General features: G+C 35.7%; 1 protein-coding gene across 2 annotated transcripts; it reads left to right on the top strand.

Moving 5' to 3' along the window:
• The first annotated feature begins 349 nt into the window (after positions 1–349).
• LOC116007029 (protein DETOXIFICATION 16-like) lies at positions 350–14,000 on the top strand. 2 transcript variants are annotated; one of them, XM_031247592.1, is made up of 9 exons: positions 350–470; positions 641–910; positions 1,238–1,782; positions 2,185–2,271; positions 3,840–3,896; positions 9,811–10,049; positions 10,526–10,644; positions 13,474–13,560; positions 13,706–14,000. In XM_031247592.1, the coding sequence occupies exons 2-9, from the start codon at positions 653–655 to the stop codon at positions 13,736–13,738; spliced, it is 1,425 nt and encodes a 474-aa protein (XP_031103452.1). In that variant the 5' UTR covers positions 350–470; positions 641–652; the 3' UTR covers positions 13,739–14,000. The 2 variants fall into 2 exon arrangements, with proteins under 2 accessions (XP_031103452.1, XP_031103453.1); XM_031247593.1 differs by lacking the exons at positions 13,474–13,560; positions 13,706–14,000 and adding an exon at positions 11,812–12,117.
• The last annotated feature ends 7,103 nt before the right edge of the window (positions 14,001–21,103 follow it).

The raw sequence follows: 21,103 nt of genomic DNA, 5'->3' as shown, positions 1-21,103 counted from the left end.
AAATTAACATATAAAATAAATATATGATTAAAAACTCTATATGAGATATTTCAAATGACACTTATATTGATAACTTTTTCGAATTTTTTTATTAACTTAATTACAATTAAGTTATAACTGTATTACAATGCAGTATTAAGCTTGAACTCACAACCTCCAATATGAGGGAGTAACTTGGTACCAGTAGATTACAAGGTCCTTGACAAAAGGTTATAAAGTTAAAAAAGCTGATTGAAAATTTTCTTGTGATCAAGTCCCCAAAGTTTTGTTGCCACATCAACTCTTCTAAGCTAAAAAAGAATCAGTTTGATTCTCTCTAGTACTCAACCAAAACCATCTTTCAAGTTGGTGAAGGAAGTTGGAAGATCAACCTAGTAAGACAACATCGTGATTGACCCTTAATTAGCTTTGATCAGACAGTCAAAGATTTATTGGCAAAGGCTGGTGATTGTCTCAAGGACCGTCGACGGGTAGAAGCTCAAGGCTTTGTTCCGCTTTATATTTCTCTAAATTAAATAAATACTTAAGTAGAATCCTCCTTGGAGTTTTTAAAAAAATATGTATATACTTGTATCTACATTTCTCTTTCTAGTCTTTATGTAGATACTTATATCTTCCTTGTCACGTTCGAATTTGGCAGGCGCAGAAGAGGATGGAAAGAAAAGCAGAGATGGAGATCCCATTGATTCCTGAATCTGAAAATGATGAGAGAAGAAAATGTTGGGATGAGGTTTCCGGCGAAGTGAAGAAGCTGATTGTTTTAGCTGCCCCTTTGAGTTTTGTAAATCTTCTGTTAACTTCCCTGCAGTTCATCTCACTCATGTTCGTTGGCAAACGCGGCGGCGAGCTGTCTCTCTCCGGCGCTTCCATGGCCACCTCCTTTGCTTCAGTCACAGGTTACACTCTTACGGTCAGTGTTAGAATCAAGCTTTTATCACTTCCATCAAAAGCTATAATTGGCTATCAGTATCCACCCAACAATTCCCCCTCCAAACATCAACCAGTCTTAAATGTTACTGCTAGGGGTTCCCTTCCAACACCAACCAGTCTAATATTATTTTATACCGCCACATATTTTTTCATTTGACTCTTTACTGATCTCTGCACAACAATCCCAACCACCCGGTGCTAGACCCCAGCCAGCGGGTCAACTGCAAATAAAATGTTCAATTTGTACTAATTTTCAACCGCAATAATGAACTAACTATGGATCTCGTGTTTGTTTAACCAAAACCAGAGGGGATTCGCAGGCGCTTTGGATACATTATGCGGTCAATCATACGGCGCCAAGCAGTACAAAATGCTGGGAATCTTTATGCAGAGAGGAATGCTAGTGATGCTTCTAATCTGCATTCCGGTGGCCGGCGTTTGGGCCTACACCGACCGAATCCTCAGGCTCTGCGGCACAGATCCGGAGATATCTAACGCCGCCGGCGAGTACGCTCGGTTTCTGATACCTAGCATTTTCCCGTTTGCAATCCTCCGGTGCCTGGTTTCATTTCTACAGGCCCAAAACAACGTTGTCCCCATGATGTTCACGGCCGGAATCGGCGCTCTGGTGCATGTACTCAGCTGTTGGATTTTGGTGTTCAAATCTGGGATGGGATTCAATGGTGCTGCCATGGCTAATGCCATATCTTACTGGGTTAATGTAGTGTTGTTGGGTGTTTATGTGAGGGTTTCTCCTTCTTGTAAAGAAACATGGACAGGGTTTTCCAAGGATATGTTTCATGGGATCATCAAGTTTCTTAGATTAGGGATTCCTTCCACTGCCATGCTTTGGTATGTACTTCTCTCTGCTCCAACTTTATATCATACAGGACCAGGATCTACTTTCCACTATGGTTTATGTGTCTATAAATAAATTAACCACACATAACATAGTAACTGCTGATACATATATAATATATGTCAATTGCAGACACATAATATTTTAACAACATATTATCTTGTCTTCAATTAATATATATTATGTATCTATAAGTAACATGTTATATGCCTTCAATTTATTTACAAACACATAAACTGTTAATTGCGCAGATATATCAACGGTGTTAGACGCATCATTTTTGAATAAGAATCCGCAATACAAAATGAGCTCTAGCTCATGATATAACAATTGTTCCATGACCTAACTTGGCCATTTTTTCTAAAGATGTTTGTGTGTATGTGTGGTAAGTGTAGCTTAGAGCATTGGTCATTCGAGCTGGTGGTTTTGTTAGGTGGGCTTCTTCCAAATCCCAAGCTGGAAACTTCAGTTCTTTCTATAACGTAAGTCAATTAGTTTTATATACAATTTCAATTTTTTTTTAAAAATACTATCTTCCCAGCAAGAGCACAACTTGATTGTATGGGGTGTATTCGCTGCCGGTTTCTATAAAATTTTAAAGATATTTAAACTTGTAGGGATTTTTTAAAAGTTATCATATTCGTTTCAATTTTTAGTGAGTTTTATTTTTTTAAGTTAAGGTGATAATTTATTTAAACACTTTAATAGTCTTTAAAAATATGTAGTATGGCTATGTTTGACAAACCTAGCTGAAAAAGTAGGTGAAAGCTGAAAACTGAAAAGCTAAAAGCTTGAAGCTGAAATCCGAAGAGCTGTTAAGCTAGCTGTTATGCTTAAAAGTGTTTGGGAAAATTAGCTTTTTGATAAGCTGATAAATGTAAAAAGACTAAAAAGGACATCTTTATACAATTTAAATAATTTTAAATTTAAATAGGTTTGTTTATATATTAAAATATAAAATAATGAAATCGATATATTTAAATAAAATATAAAGTAAGAACATATATTTGAAAATATATAAAGTAAAAAAAAATGTTTATAATTCATAATATTAGTTCATACAAAAATTAATGTTCAAACACAAATGTCAAACTGAAATTACTACCAAACATAATGAAAAAAAAATGTCAAAAGGGTTTTAATTGAGAGGGGTAAATGATGTTATTTATTTAAAATAATAAGGATAAAGATGGAAAAAAGTTAAAAAGCTACTAGCTTATTTTTGAAAAGCTACCCCAAGTAGTAGCGTTTCAAAATAAGCTCTTATTTTAAGCTACTAACTTATTTTGAAAATATTACCAAACAGAGTTTATAGCTTATTAATAGTTTAAAATAAGCTATAAACTCCTAAATAAGCTCTGCCAAACAGAGTCTATGTCTTTGTTCAGATTTTTAAAAATCTTTAAAAGCTTATTGGTATTTAATACTCCGTAAGATATAGACTTTTATGAACTCTTTTAGAGAATTGATAGACTTTTTCTTTCAAATATAAAAGGTTAAAATCCATCTATGAAACATCAAACTTCTAAACTTTTGTACTAAACCCTTCAAATTTTTTCTTCCCCAAAATTCTAATGATTATCTTGTCCATCATTATCCTTTGAATTTTCAAAACAAAGGACACTAATAGGGAAAGCCCTTCTCTTCGAGTTAGATACTAAAAACACAATTAAGTATTCTTTTTTTATGGTCTTGGTTGGGGTATAATCCTAGACGAAGAGGGAGGGGAAGGGAAGGAAGGTGGTTGAATAGACTTTCTTTAGTTTTGAAAAATAGCGTTTAAATGGGCTTTGAATTTTGAAAAATCATATGAACACACAATTTTATTAACAGTACACATGTTGAGACACCAAAGATGCGTGAAACAACCTAACAGTACACATGTTTTTGCCTTAAATTTATTAATACATTGAAAACCATCAAAATCAAATACGCCCATAAGTTACATTGCTTTTCGAACAATAGATGAAAGTTCGAACCACATTTGGTTCCCCCAGCTCTCTTGTTGCAATTAAATTAGTGGCTAACTGGTGGTGTTAATTTTTCTCAGACTAAATACATGCCTCTTGGTTTATATGCTGCCTATGGGACTTGGTGGCGCTATAAGGTAACGTTCAGTCCTTATCTGCCACTTAATATGTAGTATATAAAAATTTGACGTTAAAAGTCCGACATTGTAGATGATTTCTGTAGTAGTGTTGGTAGCATTTATGGCGGTTTTAGCGGTTTAAGTAGCTTCCCAAAGTTATATTTTCTAAGTTTTTTTCTTATTTCCTTTCTAAGACCTATTAATCTTGTATAAATACTCCTGGGGTCACATTGTTGAGGGTTTTGATTTGAAGGCAAGTGTAGTTACTCTCTCCAATTATTCTTGTATTTTTGCATTACTATTTTTCCTAAGTTTTGTGACAGTGTTGACTAGCCGAACGGTTACCTCGCAGCCGTAAAACCAACATAGGTGGTTATATATGATAATCAATCAACACTTGATGATGATTATACCCGATAGTTGATTAACACAAAGGAGTTAATTCCAAGAATTTTTTATTGACTATCGACATTTATCAATTTTTATCTTCGACTTTCAATTATACCACAAATGATCCCTTACCTATTGACATTTTACCAATTTTCATCATCGACTTTCAGTTTGACCGTAAATGATCCTTAACTATTGGTTTTATTCCAAATTTGGTCATTCAATTAAATATCAATTTAGTAAACATTAAATTTAATGGTAATAATGTAAAAATTTGGGTCTTTGCATTCCCACTAATGACGAACTTTTCCCAACTCAACAATAAACTAATGTTTACATTATCACTTTCAAGTTTAATGTTGCTAAATAGATACTTAAGTGAAGGGCCAAATCTGAAACAAAATAATTGGTAAATGTTAATATACAACAAACTATTATTTATGGTCCAATTGAAAGGGACAAATAATCGGTCAACTAGGCGGCCTAGTCGGCGCTTCGGCCGCCTAGACCTTGATTGAAAGTCTAAGATAAAAATTGATAAATGTTAATAGTCAATAGACTATTTCTGGATCGGAATTAACTCGGATCCCATACAAAATTTGTATTGTTAGTTGATATGATTTTGGTTAGTACTGTTGCGCCCGCGGAAGTGGGATAGATCAGATTGCAACAATAATTTGAGAAAGAAAAATAAATGAGGCACAGATTTTACGTGGAAAACCCCTAAACAAATTAGGGTAAAAACCACGGGCAAGGGTAGAAGAATTTCACTATGAGAAAATAGGAGTTACAACCACTCTCTAACTAACAAGGAGAAAACAAGGATAATTCTCTCTTGCTAGGAAGGAGAAATACACTCAACAAACTCTCTAATATCTCTAGTATATGAGGGAAGAATAGAATGATTTGAGATGACAAGAATGACAAATGACCTCCCTATTTATAGTTGAGGAATAGGGGTCATTTTGTAGTAAGTCCAAAGTTTAGGGACCAAATAATAAATATTTTGGTAGGTGCCTAACTCCATGCCTAACTCTTTTGACTTGCCTAATTCTTTGTCAATTGTTGATATTTGCCTAGTTATGGCTGCTGCAACATTGCCTAATTCTGCCGACAATCTCCCACTTGAAGATTAGATTGTAACAATCATATCTTCACACCATTCTTTCTACCTTGCACTTTCCATGCCGCTTACGTCTCTATCAGGCCACAAGAAGATCGACACCAAGTAAACTTATCAACATTGATTACCTTTGTTAGGAAATCTGCTACGTTGTCCGTGGTATGGATTTTCTGCAAATCTACTGTCCCTTCTTCCACCTTCTCTCGGATGAAATGGTACTGCACTCGTATGTGTTTCGTCCTTGAATGAAATGTAGGATTCCTTGCTAGATGCAAGGCACTCTGACTGTCACAAAACAAAGAGACAAACTCTTGTTTGTGCCCGAGCTCCTCCAATAGCATTTTCAACCAAATTGCTTCTTTACTGGCTTGTGTAGCTGCTACATATTCTGCTTCTGTTGTTGACGTAGCCACAACTGCTTGCAGTTTTGAAACCCAGCTTACAGCTCCACCAGCAACTTTGAACACATATCCTGTCGTAGATTTACTTTTATCTAAATCCCCTGCATAGTCAGAATCCACATACCCGTTGATAAGAAAGTCTGATCCTCCATAACATAATGCAACATCTGAGGTCCCCTTGATGTATCTTAGGACCCTCTTCACACAGTTCCAATGCTCTCTGCCTGGATTCGCCATGTACCGACTAACTACTCCCACTGCTTGCGCAATGTCTGGTCTTGTACATATCATAGCGAACATTAAACTCCCCACCGCTGATGCATACGGTACTCGAGACATCTCCATCCTCCCTTCTTCATTGCTAGGACTCATACTTGAGGATACTTTGAGATTAATAGGAAGAGGGGTAGAAATTGGCTTACAATCTTGCATGCTGAAACGTGACAAGATTTTCTTTAAATAATTCTTTTGAGAAAGCCAAATCTTCCTATTACCTCTGTCTCGGTGAATTTGCATCCCTAGAATCTTGTTTGCTGGTCCCAAGTCCTTCATTTCGAATTCCCTAGCCAGTTGTGCCTTCAATTCATCAATATGATCTTTGTTGGGGCCTGCGACCAACATGTCATCTACATACAACAGCAATATAACAAAGTTATCTTTTCCAAACCTCTTGAAATATGCACAAGGGTCTGCATTCAGTCTGTTGTATCCAAGGCACATGATGAAGGAATCAAATCTCTTATACCAACACCTTGGCGCCTGCTTTAAACCGTACAGAGATTTGTTCAACCTGCAAACCAAGTTCTGATTCTCTTTGTCTTCAAATCCTTCAGGCTGGAGCATATATATCTCTTCTTCAAGATCTCCATGAAGAAAAGCCGTTTTTACATCTAGCTGCTCTAGATGTAAGTTGAATGTAGCACACATCGCCAAAACTACACGAACTGTTGTTAGTCGAACCACAGGTGAAAATATTTCATTGAAATCAATACCTTCTTTCTGAGCATATCCCTTCACCACCAGTCTTGCACGATACCGCTCCACTTGATCGTCACCATTCCTTTTGATTTTGAAGACCCATTTGTTACCAATTGGCTTCCTTCCTTGTGGTAGTGGCACAAGTTCCCATGTATTATTTTTATGGAGAGCTTCTATTTCTTCCTGCATTGCTGCCGTCCATTGAAAAACATCTGAGCTGTTTATCGCCTCCTGAAAGGTTGATGGCTCACCATCCTCTGTTAGAAGGCAGTATGCAACATTCCCTTCCATAACATAATCTGAGTGCCAAGTGGGACGTCTTCTTTCACGGTCTGATTGACGAGTTGTTGGAGCTCCAGAGTGTTCTGGTTCTGGTTCCTCGTGCGCCGGTTCTGCTTCAGAAGAATCTTGTTCAAATTCCTCCTCTACCTGTATCTGAGTAGTTTCTGGCTTTTCTTTTTCCGTGCTATCATCAACTTCTCCTCTTTGTAGCCTGTCCTCTACAAAGATAACATCCCTGCTGATGACAACTTTGTGGGCAGTGGGATCCCACAAGCGATACCCCTTTACTCTATCAGCATACCCCAAGAATCTACATTTCCTGGACTTCGGATCCAACTTTGTAATTTCCTGGGCATTGTACATTGCATACACAATGCTTTCAAATATATGGAGGTTTGAATAATCAACAGGCTTACCAGTCCACATCTCCATTGGTGTCTTCAGCTCGATTGCAGTTGATGGAGCTCGATTCACCAAATAACAGGCGGTATTGACTGCTTCTGCCCAGAATGATTTTTCTAAGCCCGCAGCCCTCAACATTGCTCTTGTCCTTTCCAGCAAGGTTCTGTTCATCCGCTCTGCCACTCCATTTTGTTGAGGAGTGTATGCCACCGTGAACTGCCTTTTGATGCCTTCCTTCTTGCAGAAGTCATCAAATTCCTCACTTGTATATTCCCCTCCATTATCTGTCCTGAAACACTTGATCTTCTTCCCGGAATCAAGTTCCACCCGTGCTTTGAAGGCTTTGAAAGTCGCAAACACATCTGACTTTCTCTTGATAGGGTACACCCAGCATCTCCTAGAGTAATCGTCGATGAATGAGACAAAATACTTTGCCCCTCCTAGGGATGGAACCGGTGCTTGCCACACATCAGAGTGAACCAATTCTAGAACAACCTTGCCTCTAGAATTTGATGTGCTGAATTTAAGACGATGTTGCTTACTTGAAGTTATACAATGCTCACACAAAGGAAGTGATACCTTTGTTAACCCCGGAAGTAGCTTTTGCTCCACAAGAATCTTCATTCCTTGTTCTGACATGTGCCCAAGTTTCTGATGCCATAGCAGCGTAGAGTCTGGACTACATGCGGCAACCGATGCCTCTGCTTCTTGCAAAGTCTCTCCCTTCAGCATGTATAGATTTGCAGCTATCTTCTCCCCTTTCATCACCACAAGCGCTCCTTGGAAAATCTTCATGACTCCTTTCTGTGTTTCAATCTTGGTTGCACTATTATCCAATATTCCATAGGATAATAGATTTTTCTTCAGGCCCTTCACGTGCCGCACATCCTGAACAGTTTGGACTGTTCCATCGTACATCTTCAGCTTGATGGTTCCAATGCCGATAATCTCCAAGGTATGATCGTCGCAGCTGTACACAGATCCTCCTGAGATTGGTTCATAATGATGGAACCATTCTCTCCTTGAGGTCATGTGATATGTGGCTCCCGAGTCTATAAGCCATATAACCGCGAACCTTTTTCTGCCTTCCCTGGCTATTGATGCTTCGCAACAGAGAGCACTTCCATCATCTGAGGTACTTGCAACATTTCCTTGAGGATTGGAATTCTGAGGTAAATTCCAACAATCTTTCTTCAAGTGACCCTTCTTTCCACAGTTGTAACACTTTAAATTCTTCTTACTTGATTTTGATCTACCACGACCACTGCTTTGGCCACGTTCTGTTGACCTTCCTCTCATCACCGTTAACGCCTCTGCCTGTTGCAGATTAACTTGTCTGTCCTCCTTGTTCTTGCGCCGGCTTTCTTCTTCAAGAACCGCAGCTGCAACATCATCGAAGACTAGATAATCCGTAAGGATGTTGTTTGTTAAGTTGATGATGAGTTGATCATACGAATCAGGTAGACTCTGAAGCAGAAGTTCCGCACGCTCCTGTGGCTCTATTTTACAGCTTAGAGATGTAAGCTGGGAAAATAGAGTATTCAGCGTATTTAAGTGTTCCGTCACTGAAGTAGATTCTGACATACGAAGAGTATATAATTTCCTCTTAAGGAAAATTTTGTTGTGCAGTGACTTGGCCTCGTACAACCGGTTGAGGTGATCCCAAATCTCCTTGGCCGTCTTCTTCTCCCCGATGCTTGACAATACTCCATCTGCTATTGATAGGTATAGATCCGCCATAGCATCCTCGTTCATCTCGCTCCATTTTTTGTCATCAGTAAAATCCACCGGCCTTTCACTGATAGCTGCTAGACAGTTGTCTTTCCTCAGGATAGCCTTCACCTTCAATTTCCACAATGAGAAATTTTTTCCCATTGAATTTTTCAATCTCAAATTTCGCTGCCATATTGTTCTTGAAACAAATTCTGAACAATATATCTGAAGGCTCTGATACCAATTGTTGCGCCCGCGGAAGTGGGATAGATCAGATTGCAACAATAATTTGAGAAAGAAAAATAAATGAGGCACAGATTTTACGTGGAAAACCCCTAAACAAATTAGGGTAAAAACCACGGGCAAGGGTAGAAGAATTTCACTATGAGAAAATAGGAGTTACAACCACTCTCTAACTAACAAGGAGAAAACAAGGATAATTCTCTCTTGCTAGGAAGGAGAAATACACTCAACAAACTCTCTAATATCTCTAGTATATGAGGGAAGAATAGAATGATTTGGGATGACNGTAGGTGCCTAACTCCATGCCTAACTCTTTTGACTTGCCTAATTCTTTGTCAATTGTTGATATTTGCCTAATTATGGCTGCTGCAACATTGCCTAATTCTGCCGACAAGTACAGTGTAAGGGTATCAAATGAAGTGGGTGGTGGGAGGCCAAAAGCAGCGTGGATGGCGGTGCGTACTGCGTTAGGGTGCGCGGCAACAGAAGGGATATTAGTAGGCATAGCAATGGTTTCAGTTCACAAAGTATGGGGTTATGTCTTCAGCACTGAGGAAGAAGTTGTAAACTATGCTGGCAAAATGCTACTCTTGCTCTCTGCCTCTCACTTCCTTGACAGCATTCTATGTGTTCTTTCAGGTATGTATATTAGACCATCTTAATATTATATTCAGGGAATCATAAGCGTTCTCATAGAGTGATAGAAGAAATAAAACTTTTATCATCACTACTGGTTTAGATTTTATTAGAATAAGAAAATGAAAAGAAGAGAAATTGTGATTTTTTTTTTTCAAAATATATAAATCAAAATACAGTTATTTCTGTCACCAATTTTTTTCTTCTTGAGATATAAGATTTAATGCATTAAATCATCAGAAAAGACAACATCATTAATCATGGATGCAACTTCTTTTAACATGAGAAATAATAAAACAAAAAGCAGAATTAAAAGAGTTTAGACATAAAGCTAAATAAACTAAATGAGTATCGGTCTCCACATCAACCTCTCCAATGTCTATATCCTTTAACCAGCTAAGGGCTTCCCGAATGCAAACTGCCTCCGCTCCTTTAACTCCACAACTCCAAAATTTATGTGGATATGAATGTAATCTCAGGCACAGCGAGAGGATGTGGGTGGCAAAATATTGGGGCAATAGTCAACTTGGGAGCCCATAATTTGCTAGGGATGCCTGCTGGAGTACTCTTAGCTTTCGTCTATCATGTTGGAGGCAAGGTATCAACATATATATCCCAAATTTATTTATTTTACTTCACATTTACTCATGTTAGCTGCTAACATGCAATGGAAGGCATTATTAGAGGTCCATTTACGTGCGTAGAAGATGAAGAGATATAAAGAAAAAAGAGGGCCATGAGTAGATACATTATGAGAGAGTGAGAGATCATTTTGGGTACATGTAGGTTGTTAGAGTGACACAGAGAACGAAGTCCTTCCTCCATTATGTTTTAAATTTGATCCTTATATAGCTAACTAGTAATATCATAAACGTTCAATAAGAAAAAGTGATTAAATGATACTACGTAATAGAAATAATCAAACATTATGAACAAATAAGAAATCTAAAATTGATTTTCAAAAAAAAAAAATCTAAAATTCGAAATGATGAGTACAGTTTAGGTTAACATTGGGTGGTAGTTGATCAACCCTTGAATGAATTAAGTAATTGCCACACACAAATATGTTTGAGTAAAGGGTGTGGACAATATGCACAAATATAAGAGATAGATTTAGGTGTTGGTCCCGAGCAAGTAAAAGTTTAAGAGGGAGGGAGGTATGAGGGAGGGAGTTGAATATACTTTTAAACGTGTTTTAAAAATTAAAAAGTTAAGGAATAAAATTTTCTTTAAGCGGAAGTCTTGAACTTGCCAAGTAAATGTTTGTAGCTTAGTTTTGTTTGTGAGTGCAAGTGTGAACTCATGTATGAAGGGTTAGTCATAGAATAAAACAAAGAGTAAAGTAAATTAAAACACGAAAGAGTGAGAGAAATTTTTATAGTGAATCGGAAAACTTTTCTACTTCATCACTAGCTTCAACTTAGGGTAGGATTTCACTATATATTGTTACAAAAGTACAAGCTAGTGAAATGTAGCTTTTTGTATGCACGGCTAGTTACTTGCGTCTCAGATGACAATCCTTAGATTATGTCATGAACTCCTTGTCGACTTAGTCTTCATTATCTTACCAATCTATAGCTAAGGGTCAACCACAAATTAATTAAAGTCCCCTTGCTAAAATGATCGTTCAACTCTTTTCAGCAAATTAAAGAAAGGAGGATGGGTTGAGGTTGGGACTTTTAGAATTAGGATGATTCTTTAACTTAATTAGAATACTTGATAAAGCTTTGAATGATCAATCAACCAACAATTCTCTCTTTTTCAGCGCGCAATTTCTTCTAAGCTAGGAGTCCTCCGATCCTTTTATTGACAAAGCAGGCTGAGTGTCAACTTGAAATTCAAATTTACCATTTGTCACTCAAGTGATAGCCCACAATCCCCAAAAATCCGCTGCCAAATCATTGATTTGCACTGCCATGAACCATAAAGTAAAGATAGTTTCCATATCAGTGTATAAGCACACTTTGGTTCAAAAAGGCTCCTTCTACTTATCACCAATTTGTCTTTTATGTAGACTAGTAGGTGTCAAACAACTTATTGACATGTGTCTATCAACTCTTTTATCCTTGCATGAACTCCTTTTGATGTTGGTATATTCCTTTTGCTTTGAAAGAGCATAAGTTGGCTTCAATTCCTTGAGCAAGATCGCCACCACAACAGTGAGACGTCAATGAATGTTTTTTTTTTTTTTTAGTACTGGATTGAAAGCTTCAGAGGTGCTACATATAGCTTCATTCCACTCCTTTTGATCGAGCAAGAGACAATCTTGTATTTCTCTATTGCTTACTACTTCCTTTCACTAAACACTTATCGTTGTCTCCCTCCTCTTTTTTTTTTTTCCTGAGCTTTGGAGTCCTCTATTTATGTGATAGAGGTGGGATAGGTTGGTAAAACAACATTGATTAGAATCTCTCCATTGCACCCCATTTTGATAGGTATCCATGTTGCCATAAACTCCACGATAATGCAACTATACGCGCTTTGATTTATCTTCTTGTGTAACAACATTGTCCTTCTTCTTTGCTGTGCAAATTTGAAAGAAGAACGTGTTTGTCTTCTTCTTATCAGCCTCTAGAAAAATCCCATGTGTCACCTTTTAGAAGGCTTTCCAAAAGATGACTCAACAGGCTGTAAGGATGACTTAGACAATTTCTGATTTCTTGAGACTTGATTGATAGACAGTTAGTCTTAAGTCTGCTATAGCTTCATGTCTTCTATGAATCTTGGCTCGGCTGGTTGGTAGATCTATTGCTTGCTTCTGTTATGCTTATTGTCTACTCTTTTGTCAGAAGTCATTTTTCAACTTCCACACCAACATCGCCGCCACCGCCACCACTACCATCACCACCATTACCACTATCACACTACCACCACCACCATTACCAACCACACTACCACCACCACCACCAAACCACTTATTATTATTATTATTATTATATAACAAATAACACGACCACCACCACTACCCCACCACCAACACCAACACTCAACCACCACCACCACCATCATCACCACCACCACAACCACCAGAGACGAAGCTAGTATGGGGGCAGCTGCCCCTCACCCCTCACCCCCACCCCCACCTCACCTCTTTATATATATGTATGTATATATGCACATATATAGCACTATATTAAATGTTTATAAAACTTAAATTTAATTATGTTCAAATTGTTAGTAGTTTAATTATACAATTCTATTCATTTTCGAGAAAAGAAACCAAACAGACCAAGACAGTTTTCTATAATACAACCAAACATTAGAAATAAAAATATTTTTTTAAAAATCAACATTTTTAGAAGTCATTTTCCTAATTTTCAAAGACACTCTAATATATAATCTTCTTATCAATTTAGACTGACCCATTTTTGTTAGTTTTGATAGAAAAAAAGCTGCTTACTCTGATCTTTTAATCAATTTGGTTTAGGGACTTTGGTTGGGGATCACAATAGCCATCTTCGCAGAAGCAGTACTGCTCTTTATAATTACTTTGCGAACAAACTGGGAAAATGAGGTAAAATATCAAACCTAGCTCCTTTCTATCCCTTTCCATTAATTTTTACTTTGGTAACAAATAATTATATATATATATATATATATATATATTGATCGTCTGATATGATGGATGGAAGTTGGTTCTGAATGTTAATATATTGCAGGTAAAGAAGGCATCTGATAGAGTACACACTTAACACAATGCATGAGGCCGGATTGAGGAATATTTTGTAGACAACTACGTACTATGTTGTTGGAACGTAACAAATAAATTATAGATGATCTGAATACATAGACGTGATTAATGGTGTCCCTAAAATAACCTATGAGTTTTCCTTACTGTTGGAAGGCTTTGCACAGCTTTCAGAGAACAAAAATGTACTTCGTAATATCTGTCTTGAGTCCTATTACACATAGACTATCCACACCAAATCCATTATATTGCAATCTTACATGCCACATGACACTTGAGAAATTTAGTATAATCAATTTTTTTTTTTTTGAAACAAGACCACAAAACTATTATATAATCATAACGTCATTACAAAGAGCTTGAAAAATAAACTAAGAGCCGCTATCAGAAAAAGGACCATTTAAAATCTCAACATCCCAAGCATTCTCTTCATAAATCATAATTCATCAAACTATGAACAATAGCATTTTGTAAATTAGCATACAAAGGGGTTGCAATATAGGGATTATCACTAAGGGGTTGCGCAACTATATATATGTGTGTGTGTGCGCGCGCGCGCGCGCGCGCGTGTGCAGAGCCGGTTTTTTGATTTGCGGGGTCCTGTGCTAGTAACTAAGTGAGGTCCTATCAAAGTATAAATAAACTACGAATTGAAGAAAAATTGCAATGAGAAAAATGCAAAAAACTTAATTTTGGGCCAATCTAATCACAAATACATATACTAACTATTAAGTCAGGGCTGGACTAGGGGCCCCCAAAATTTTGGGGCCCTGTGCGGTCGCACATCTTGCACGCCCTAAAATCCGGCCCTGTATGTGTGTGTGTGTGTATATATGTATGTATGTATGTATGTTCCGGATCAGGTGAGATTCTATCATTATGTAAGGACCATGTGAACTAATTAGATCATCCATTTGGAGTGATCTAACGGCTATGAATGAACAATCACACTATGAATGCACAAAAAACTGAGACTGAATGCACAAAAAACTGAGATTGAATGCACAACAAGTTGCGAAAGAATGCACAACAAGTTGAGTACTAATGCACAAGAACTGAGCGCGGAAAATTAAATCTATTGCATAGAATTAAGCACAACCATTGAATTATTTAAATCAAAGGATCATATAAGTCCACATGGTCCTCATCACCTAACTATAGGTCCTCATTTGATCCTTGATCTCTCTCTATCTCTCTCTCTCCCTCTCCCACACACTCTCTCTCTCTCTCTCTATATATATATATATATATATATATATATATATATATATATATATATATATATATATATATATATATATATGTATGTATGTATGTATGTATACTAGTTTTCACGCGCATTGCGCGAATGAGATAGTGCCCATTGTTTATTTTTAAATAAGTATTTCAAACTATATCAATGCAAGATTATATAAGAAATGTTCATGCATAGGTAATTGAATGTTGAATATGTTTAATTTATTTATAATCGATAATTCAAAGTATATGAATGCAAAATAATATATAAGAGATTAATTATAATTGTCACTACAATAAATGTTTGCAACTTTATAAAAATGTTAGTTTAAATACTTAGAGAAATTCAAACCAAAAAAGTCTTCTTAATTCTCTTTTGGGTAGCATTGTCATTGTCTTTATCTTCAATACTTTGTCCTCTTATTTTTTATTGGTAGTGTGTCATGTGCAATTGGGATACTAGTGGTAGCATAGAGGGCATTGGGATACTATTTGGCAGTGGTAGTTTTTCCCCGTACATGTTTCATGTGTTGTGAGATGTATGTCGTAAATTCTCATATGAAAGTATTGAATAAAATATTAATATTTACAAAGTATTATATTTGTAGAAAGTTCATGAGTAGTATCTCTTGTTCTAGTTCCATAACTTGTTTACTTGATAGTAGCAATAATGATTCTACAAGTAGTCTTTATACTGATGCCGCAATGTGTCCAATCAACAATTTTCACATTCATTATGAAGTTCATATTTTTTATATTAGTATGAATGAGTGTAGTACTTGATTTTGTGTGTGTGTGTGTGTGTTGAGGACAACTATGAGGATGACAACAAAGAAAATAGTCCTTTGATCTTGGAGGGTCCAATGACGAGAGCAAGGGCGCAAATATTTCATGAAGCTATGAGTGGCCTTATTAATTAAAGGAGCAAGTGAAGCTAATCAAAAATATGAAGATGGAGTTGAGTTGAAGGTGGTCAATTTGATTCAAGTCACAATTTGAAGAATAAATCGAGAGGTTCATACCTTATAAATCAACACTTAGAGTATTTTTCCTTGCAAATAAAAGTTTGAGACTATTTTGGTCCGTATTTATGTTATTCAATTTGTAAAGTCCAAATTAAGCTTATAAATCCTAAATTCAATTAGAATTTAGTTTTTATAAACTTATTTGACTTAATTAGTTATCCTAGTCTTGTAGTTAGTTACATCTTTTTAGCTAGTTTAGCATTAAAATAGCACATCTTGAACTTAAATGCCCCTGATGTAGGGACTAGCTAAAGTGTATAAATAGCTTTGCTATTAGTTTTGTTAGATAGACAACTTTGACAGTAGTAAATTCAAGAATATTATATTGCTTTGACAATTTCTTTTTCTTGAGTTCTTAAGGAGTATTTTGACTTATCTTGGGATTTTCCTCCTAAGTGGTGTCTAACTCTTATCTCCATCCTTGAAGTGGCGAGACTTTGCACCATCACTTCTCCGACCTTTGTTTCCATCGCCCAACCATTCTTCTTTCTTAGCCGGAGCCCACAATAGTGTGTTTTTTTTAAATTTTTTTTTTTTTGTTTAAATGATACTAACCTTAGAGTATCCACTGCTGCCTTTTTACCACAATGCATACAGTTAGACAGTTTGCCACTTTGTGCATAAACCTTTTTTAAATAGTGGTTGCATCCTATATACCAAGTGTGTTGGTTGTCAATATTGATGCTGATTTTGTGTTTAATCCAAGCAGGTTGAGTCTAAAAAATAAAATAAATTGTAAATTTATATTAGTTCTAATATATTTAAAGGGTGCACAATAAGTATTTTACATACAAGATCAAGGCCTTGAGGTTGGCCCATGTATGAGGCCACGACTGCTAAGATCGGCATCGGGGCTAAGATCGTCTCCTTAGGTTGGTTTGTCCCGAACCAGTTACCAATATATCCATCAACTTTTATTATTTCTTTGTAGTTTATTATTTGGGAATCAAAATCAGTTTCAAACATTAATAAATATCAATTTGATAACTATATTAATAATTGTAAAAATTGTATTTTTCATCTTTAAATTATTCAAAATAGTACTTTTCGTCTCTCAAATATACATATAACCATATCTCCTCCCTAATTGTCTGCAAAGTTACTTTTTTCATCCACGAGTTCTATTAAGATTAGGTTAAAAAGTCACTTTGCAAATAATAGAGGATGAAAGAATCCACTTTGCAAATAATTGAAAAACAAAAATTAGCAATCGTATAAAAGTGTTAACTATATTTTATAATATTGAGTAAAAAGGTAATGAATTTATAATTAGTTTATTATGAATGTTATATTATGATTGAATAAATAATAGTGAATGTGAACATGTATAGTTTTTTACTTTTTATCATACATTGATGACTTTTTTTTAGTAAATAGACTTTTTTACTCTACTATTCTCTTTAAAACTAGCTCCAAAAGAGGATTCCACTAAGTATTTGTTTAATTTAAAGAAATACAAAGTGGAACGAATGAAGCATTCATCTTCAACTTCTACGGGTCAACAATCCTTGAGACAATCACGAGCCTTCAATTCGTCAATTAGTCTTTCACTGTCTTATCAAAGCTAGCTAGCGAATGGTCAATTATGAAGTCGCCTGACTAGGTTGATCTCCCAACTTCCTTTAACTTTTTTTATTTTTTTTGAAAGCAACCAACTTCCTTTAATTTGAGGGATGGTTTTGGTTGAGTACTGGAATTGAGAGAATCAAATTGATTCTTTTTTAGCTTAGGAGACTTGATGTAGCAACAAAGCTTTGAGCACTTGATCACATGAAAATTTTCAATCAGCTTTCTTAACTTCATAACATTTTCTTCAATCAAATTGACAAAAGTATGATAAAGAAAGAGGTATTCGTTGCAAGTGAAGAACAGGAATTTTTATTTATATGTTTCTCAGTACAAATATTGAAAAAGGAAGTAAATACTAATCTATAATAAAGAAAGCTAACAACTTTAACATAAAATAATATAAATATATATCTCCCACCATAATTATTCAAAATAACTTAATAAGTGTACTAAGTTGAACAAATTTTCTTGGAAGATGCATGTTACCATGCACTGTATGTTAAAATAATAGAGAAAGATGTGGGTAGGTGCCTTGGTGGGGTTGTCGAAGTAGAGTGTGAAACACTACATAGAAGGATCCCAGCAATTAAACCCACTTTGAATTTTTTGTCGGAAAAGTAAAAATTAATTAATTAATTAAATCGCGACCACCCTTACTATTACAATTGACTGGTTAACACAATTGTTATTTGAACTAATAAAGATAGGCTGCAAAAGGACTCTCTCCTAAACTAAAGAATAAATATAATGCTACATTCTCGTTAATGGTAGATGGAAATATATGGCTAAAGGCTAAAAGTTAAATGAAAAGGGTTAACACAAGAAAAACAAAAACAATGAACGGGGTTCAAGTGCTTAACACTTATTAAAAAAATTCAAGGCTCAATGGGGACAACTAGGGAAAACAATTGTATACAAGGGTACGTAGGCTTAAAGGCTTGGGCTAACAAAAATGGTTTTAATCACTTCAAAACATGCAAATCCTAGACTTCACTTTGAGAGTACTGAGGCAAGTTCTGGCAAATCAAATATCACCGGAATTTCATATAAACTTTCACTAACAATGCATAACACATAGGATCAGAGAACTAATTTAGTTCGAGGCTAACCCAGCTATTGGCAAGAGACTAGATCTATCAAAAGCTCAACCTTGAATCATCAATAACAAACTAGGCTACACAAGTACTACCAAATCAAACCACAAACCAACAAGAAGAAAGATGTCACAATCTCAAAACAAGGAAAAACAAATTACCCAAAATTATGCACACTGAACCTTCCAAGCAAAGTTTAACAAAACTTAACCCCCTGCCCCCCTACACTAAAATATGGACATCGTCCTTGATGGACAAACAATAAAGCACAACCCACTCTAAAAACAAGATTATATGCACAAGAACATGAACAACAAAGTGGGTATTCAAGATTCACCCAAAAACCATGTATGAACACCATTGAAGCAATTAGAAGCATATATACATGAATAAAGAAAGATTAGATCGAGAATATGCTTAAACAATCCTATTTCACACATTGGTTCAAGATTCAAAGAATAATATCTAACAATGAAGCACAAATTTGAGAAAAATAGAGAGAGAAATTCAAACCTTGAATTCATGATTGAATGGAGTAAAATTGAATAAAATGCTTGAAATCTTGAAAAGAAAGCAATGGTGCACGCAAAAGGGTAGGGAAGAAGTGGAGAGAGAGGTTTGGGAGAGTAGGAGGCTAGGGTTGAAATTGGGGAAGGGGAAATCGCGCTTTTATACGCAGCTATACACGGCCTGGTACACGGCCGTGTGTGTAGTCGTGTACCAGGGCTCAGCTCTCAACTTTCACTGTAATTCCCCAAAAAGGTCACGGCCACTTACATGGCCTAGCGGAAAGACATTTATAGGCGTAGTGTATGTGTTTTTCGTACTAGTAAAATAAAGAGTACAGGAAACTTCACTATAGAAGAAGAAGAAATCTTAGTATAAATCCACTCCAATCTGCGATTAAAGCTTGAAATTAAAGTAATCTATGTAATACTATACTAATCTATGCTATGGAAATCTAAAGAGAAGAAGAAAAATAAACTAAAGCTCTCTAGGGTTCGGAATCTCCAAAAATTACAAAAAAAAAATGCAACTTAAATAAAAGACAAAACAGAGCTCACGGCCTACCACACAGCCGTGTACATATTTGGTCGTGTGGGGTCACGATCTGGGCGGTGTAAAGTTGGGGCCTCACGGCCGTGTGGGTGGTCGTGTGACTGCTTCTTCCTTTGCTTCTTCTTCCGGTTCGTGCTCTGCTACTCCTATCTTCCTTGCTTCCAAAATAGCTCCAAAACACTTCCTTTGCTACTCGTTGTGGACAACTACACCTTTAAACCCGTAACACACAAACGAGTTTCAATTCCCACTAAAGTATAGACCTTTAGTACCAAAATAATTGTTCAAAATTAAAGATATCAGTAGGTGTTTATATATATATATATATATATATATATATATATATATATATATATATATATATATATATATGATCTTGAATGAATAACTAATTACAAATTTTAGTTGAAGATTGTAATCTTTTATAAATTGTGTTGAATATCATGTATTAAATTTAATTATTCAATAGTTGTTGCATATTTTTGTGGCTTACAGTGTATATTTTTTTCCTTCCAATGCATATTGTTATGCTTCTAGAGCGCATTGTTGTGCCTTCAGTGCACATTTTTATAAATTGTATATGGCGAATTTTTTTTTTATAAAGGAGGAATTGATCTATGTGGCTGAGATTCCACCACATGTTTCATCTGTGGCCTTTACTGCATTAGAACCTAAGCATATATATAATTTATTATAGTTGTTGGTTTTTTGACTTTTGGGGTATCGTTAAGACACAAGAATATAGAAAAAAACTATAAAAAATAAGAAAATTTGGCGAAAATGTAGGTATTATATTGCTTAGAATTGTTTGTCCTTCCTCCTCTATTTGGTGGTCTATTTATACATATTTTGAGCTTCGATCCCTACGACCAATAGGAATTCTGGACTGCCTCATATTGGGAGTCCTAGTTACATTATGAATGATGAGCCCTAGCCCGTATTATATTACAAGTATTAAGCCAAATCCTAACTAAATTCTTTGGTGGCGTTGTGCAGGGTTTCCTTTCTGGATCTTCCTTGGTCTAGTTATTTTCTTGGGCCGCTCTAGATGTAGTTTGGGCATGATCATTTACTATCGATCAATAATCATGTTACTTTTACAAAACAAAATAACTCAATAATCATGTTACTTTTAACAAAAAATAAATTAAATTTACCGACTCATCCATATATTAGTCATCAATATTATATTAAGAAGGATTAATTTATTTTAATATGAGAATTGTTAGGGCCATGATTTTTATTTTCACTTATACCTATCTACTACAATACTTGTCTTTAGCATTACTTTTATTACAAGATGAAAATAATCATTTTTTGTTGCATTGAAAATAATCAACTTTTATTTATATTAATTTATTTGTATACTTGAATTTAATGTTAATT

Source organism: Ipomoea triloba, chromosome 15, assembly GCF_003576645.1.
Source record: "Ipomoea triloba cultivar NCNSP0323 chromosome 15, ASM357664v1".
NCBI lineage: Eukaryota > Viridiplantae > Streptophyta > Magnoliopsida > Solanales > Convolvulaceae > Ipomoea > Ipomoea triloba.
This window is presented reverse-complemented; position numbering and strand designations above follow the sequence as displayed.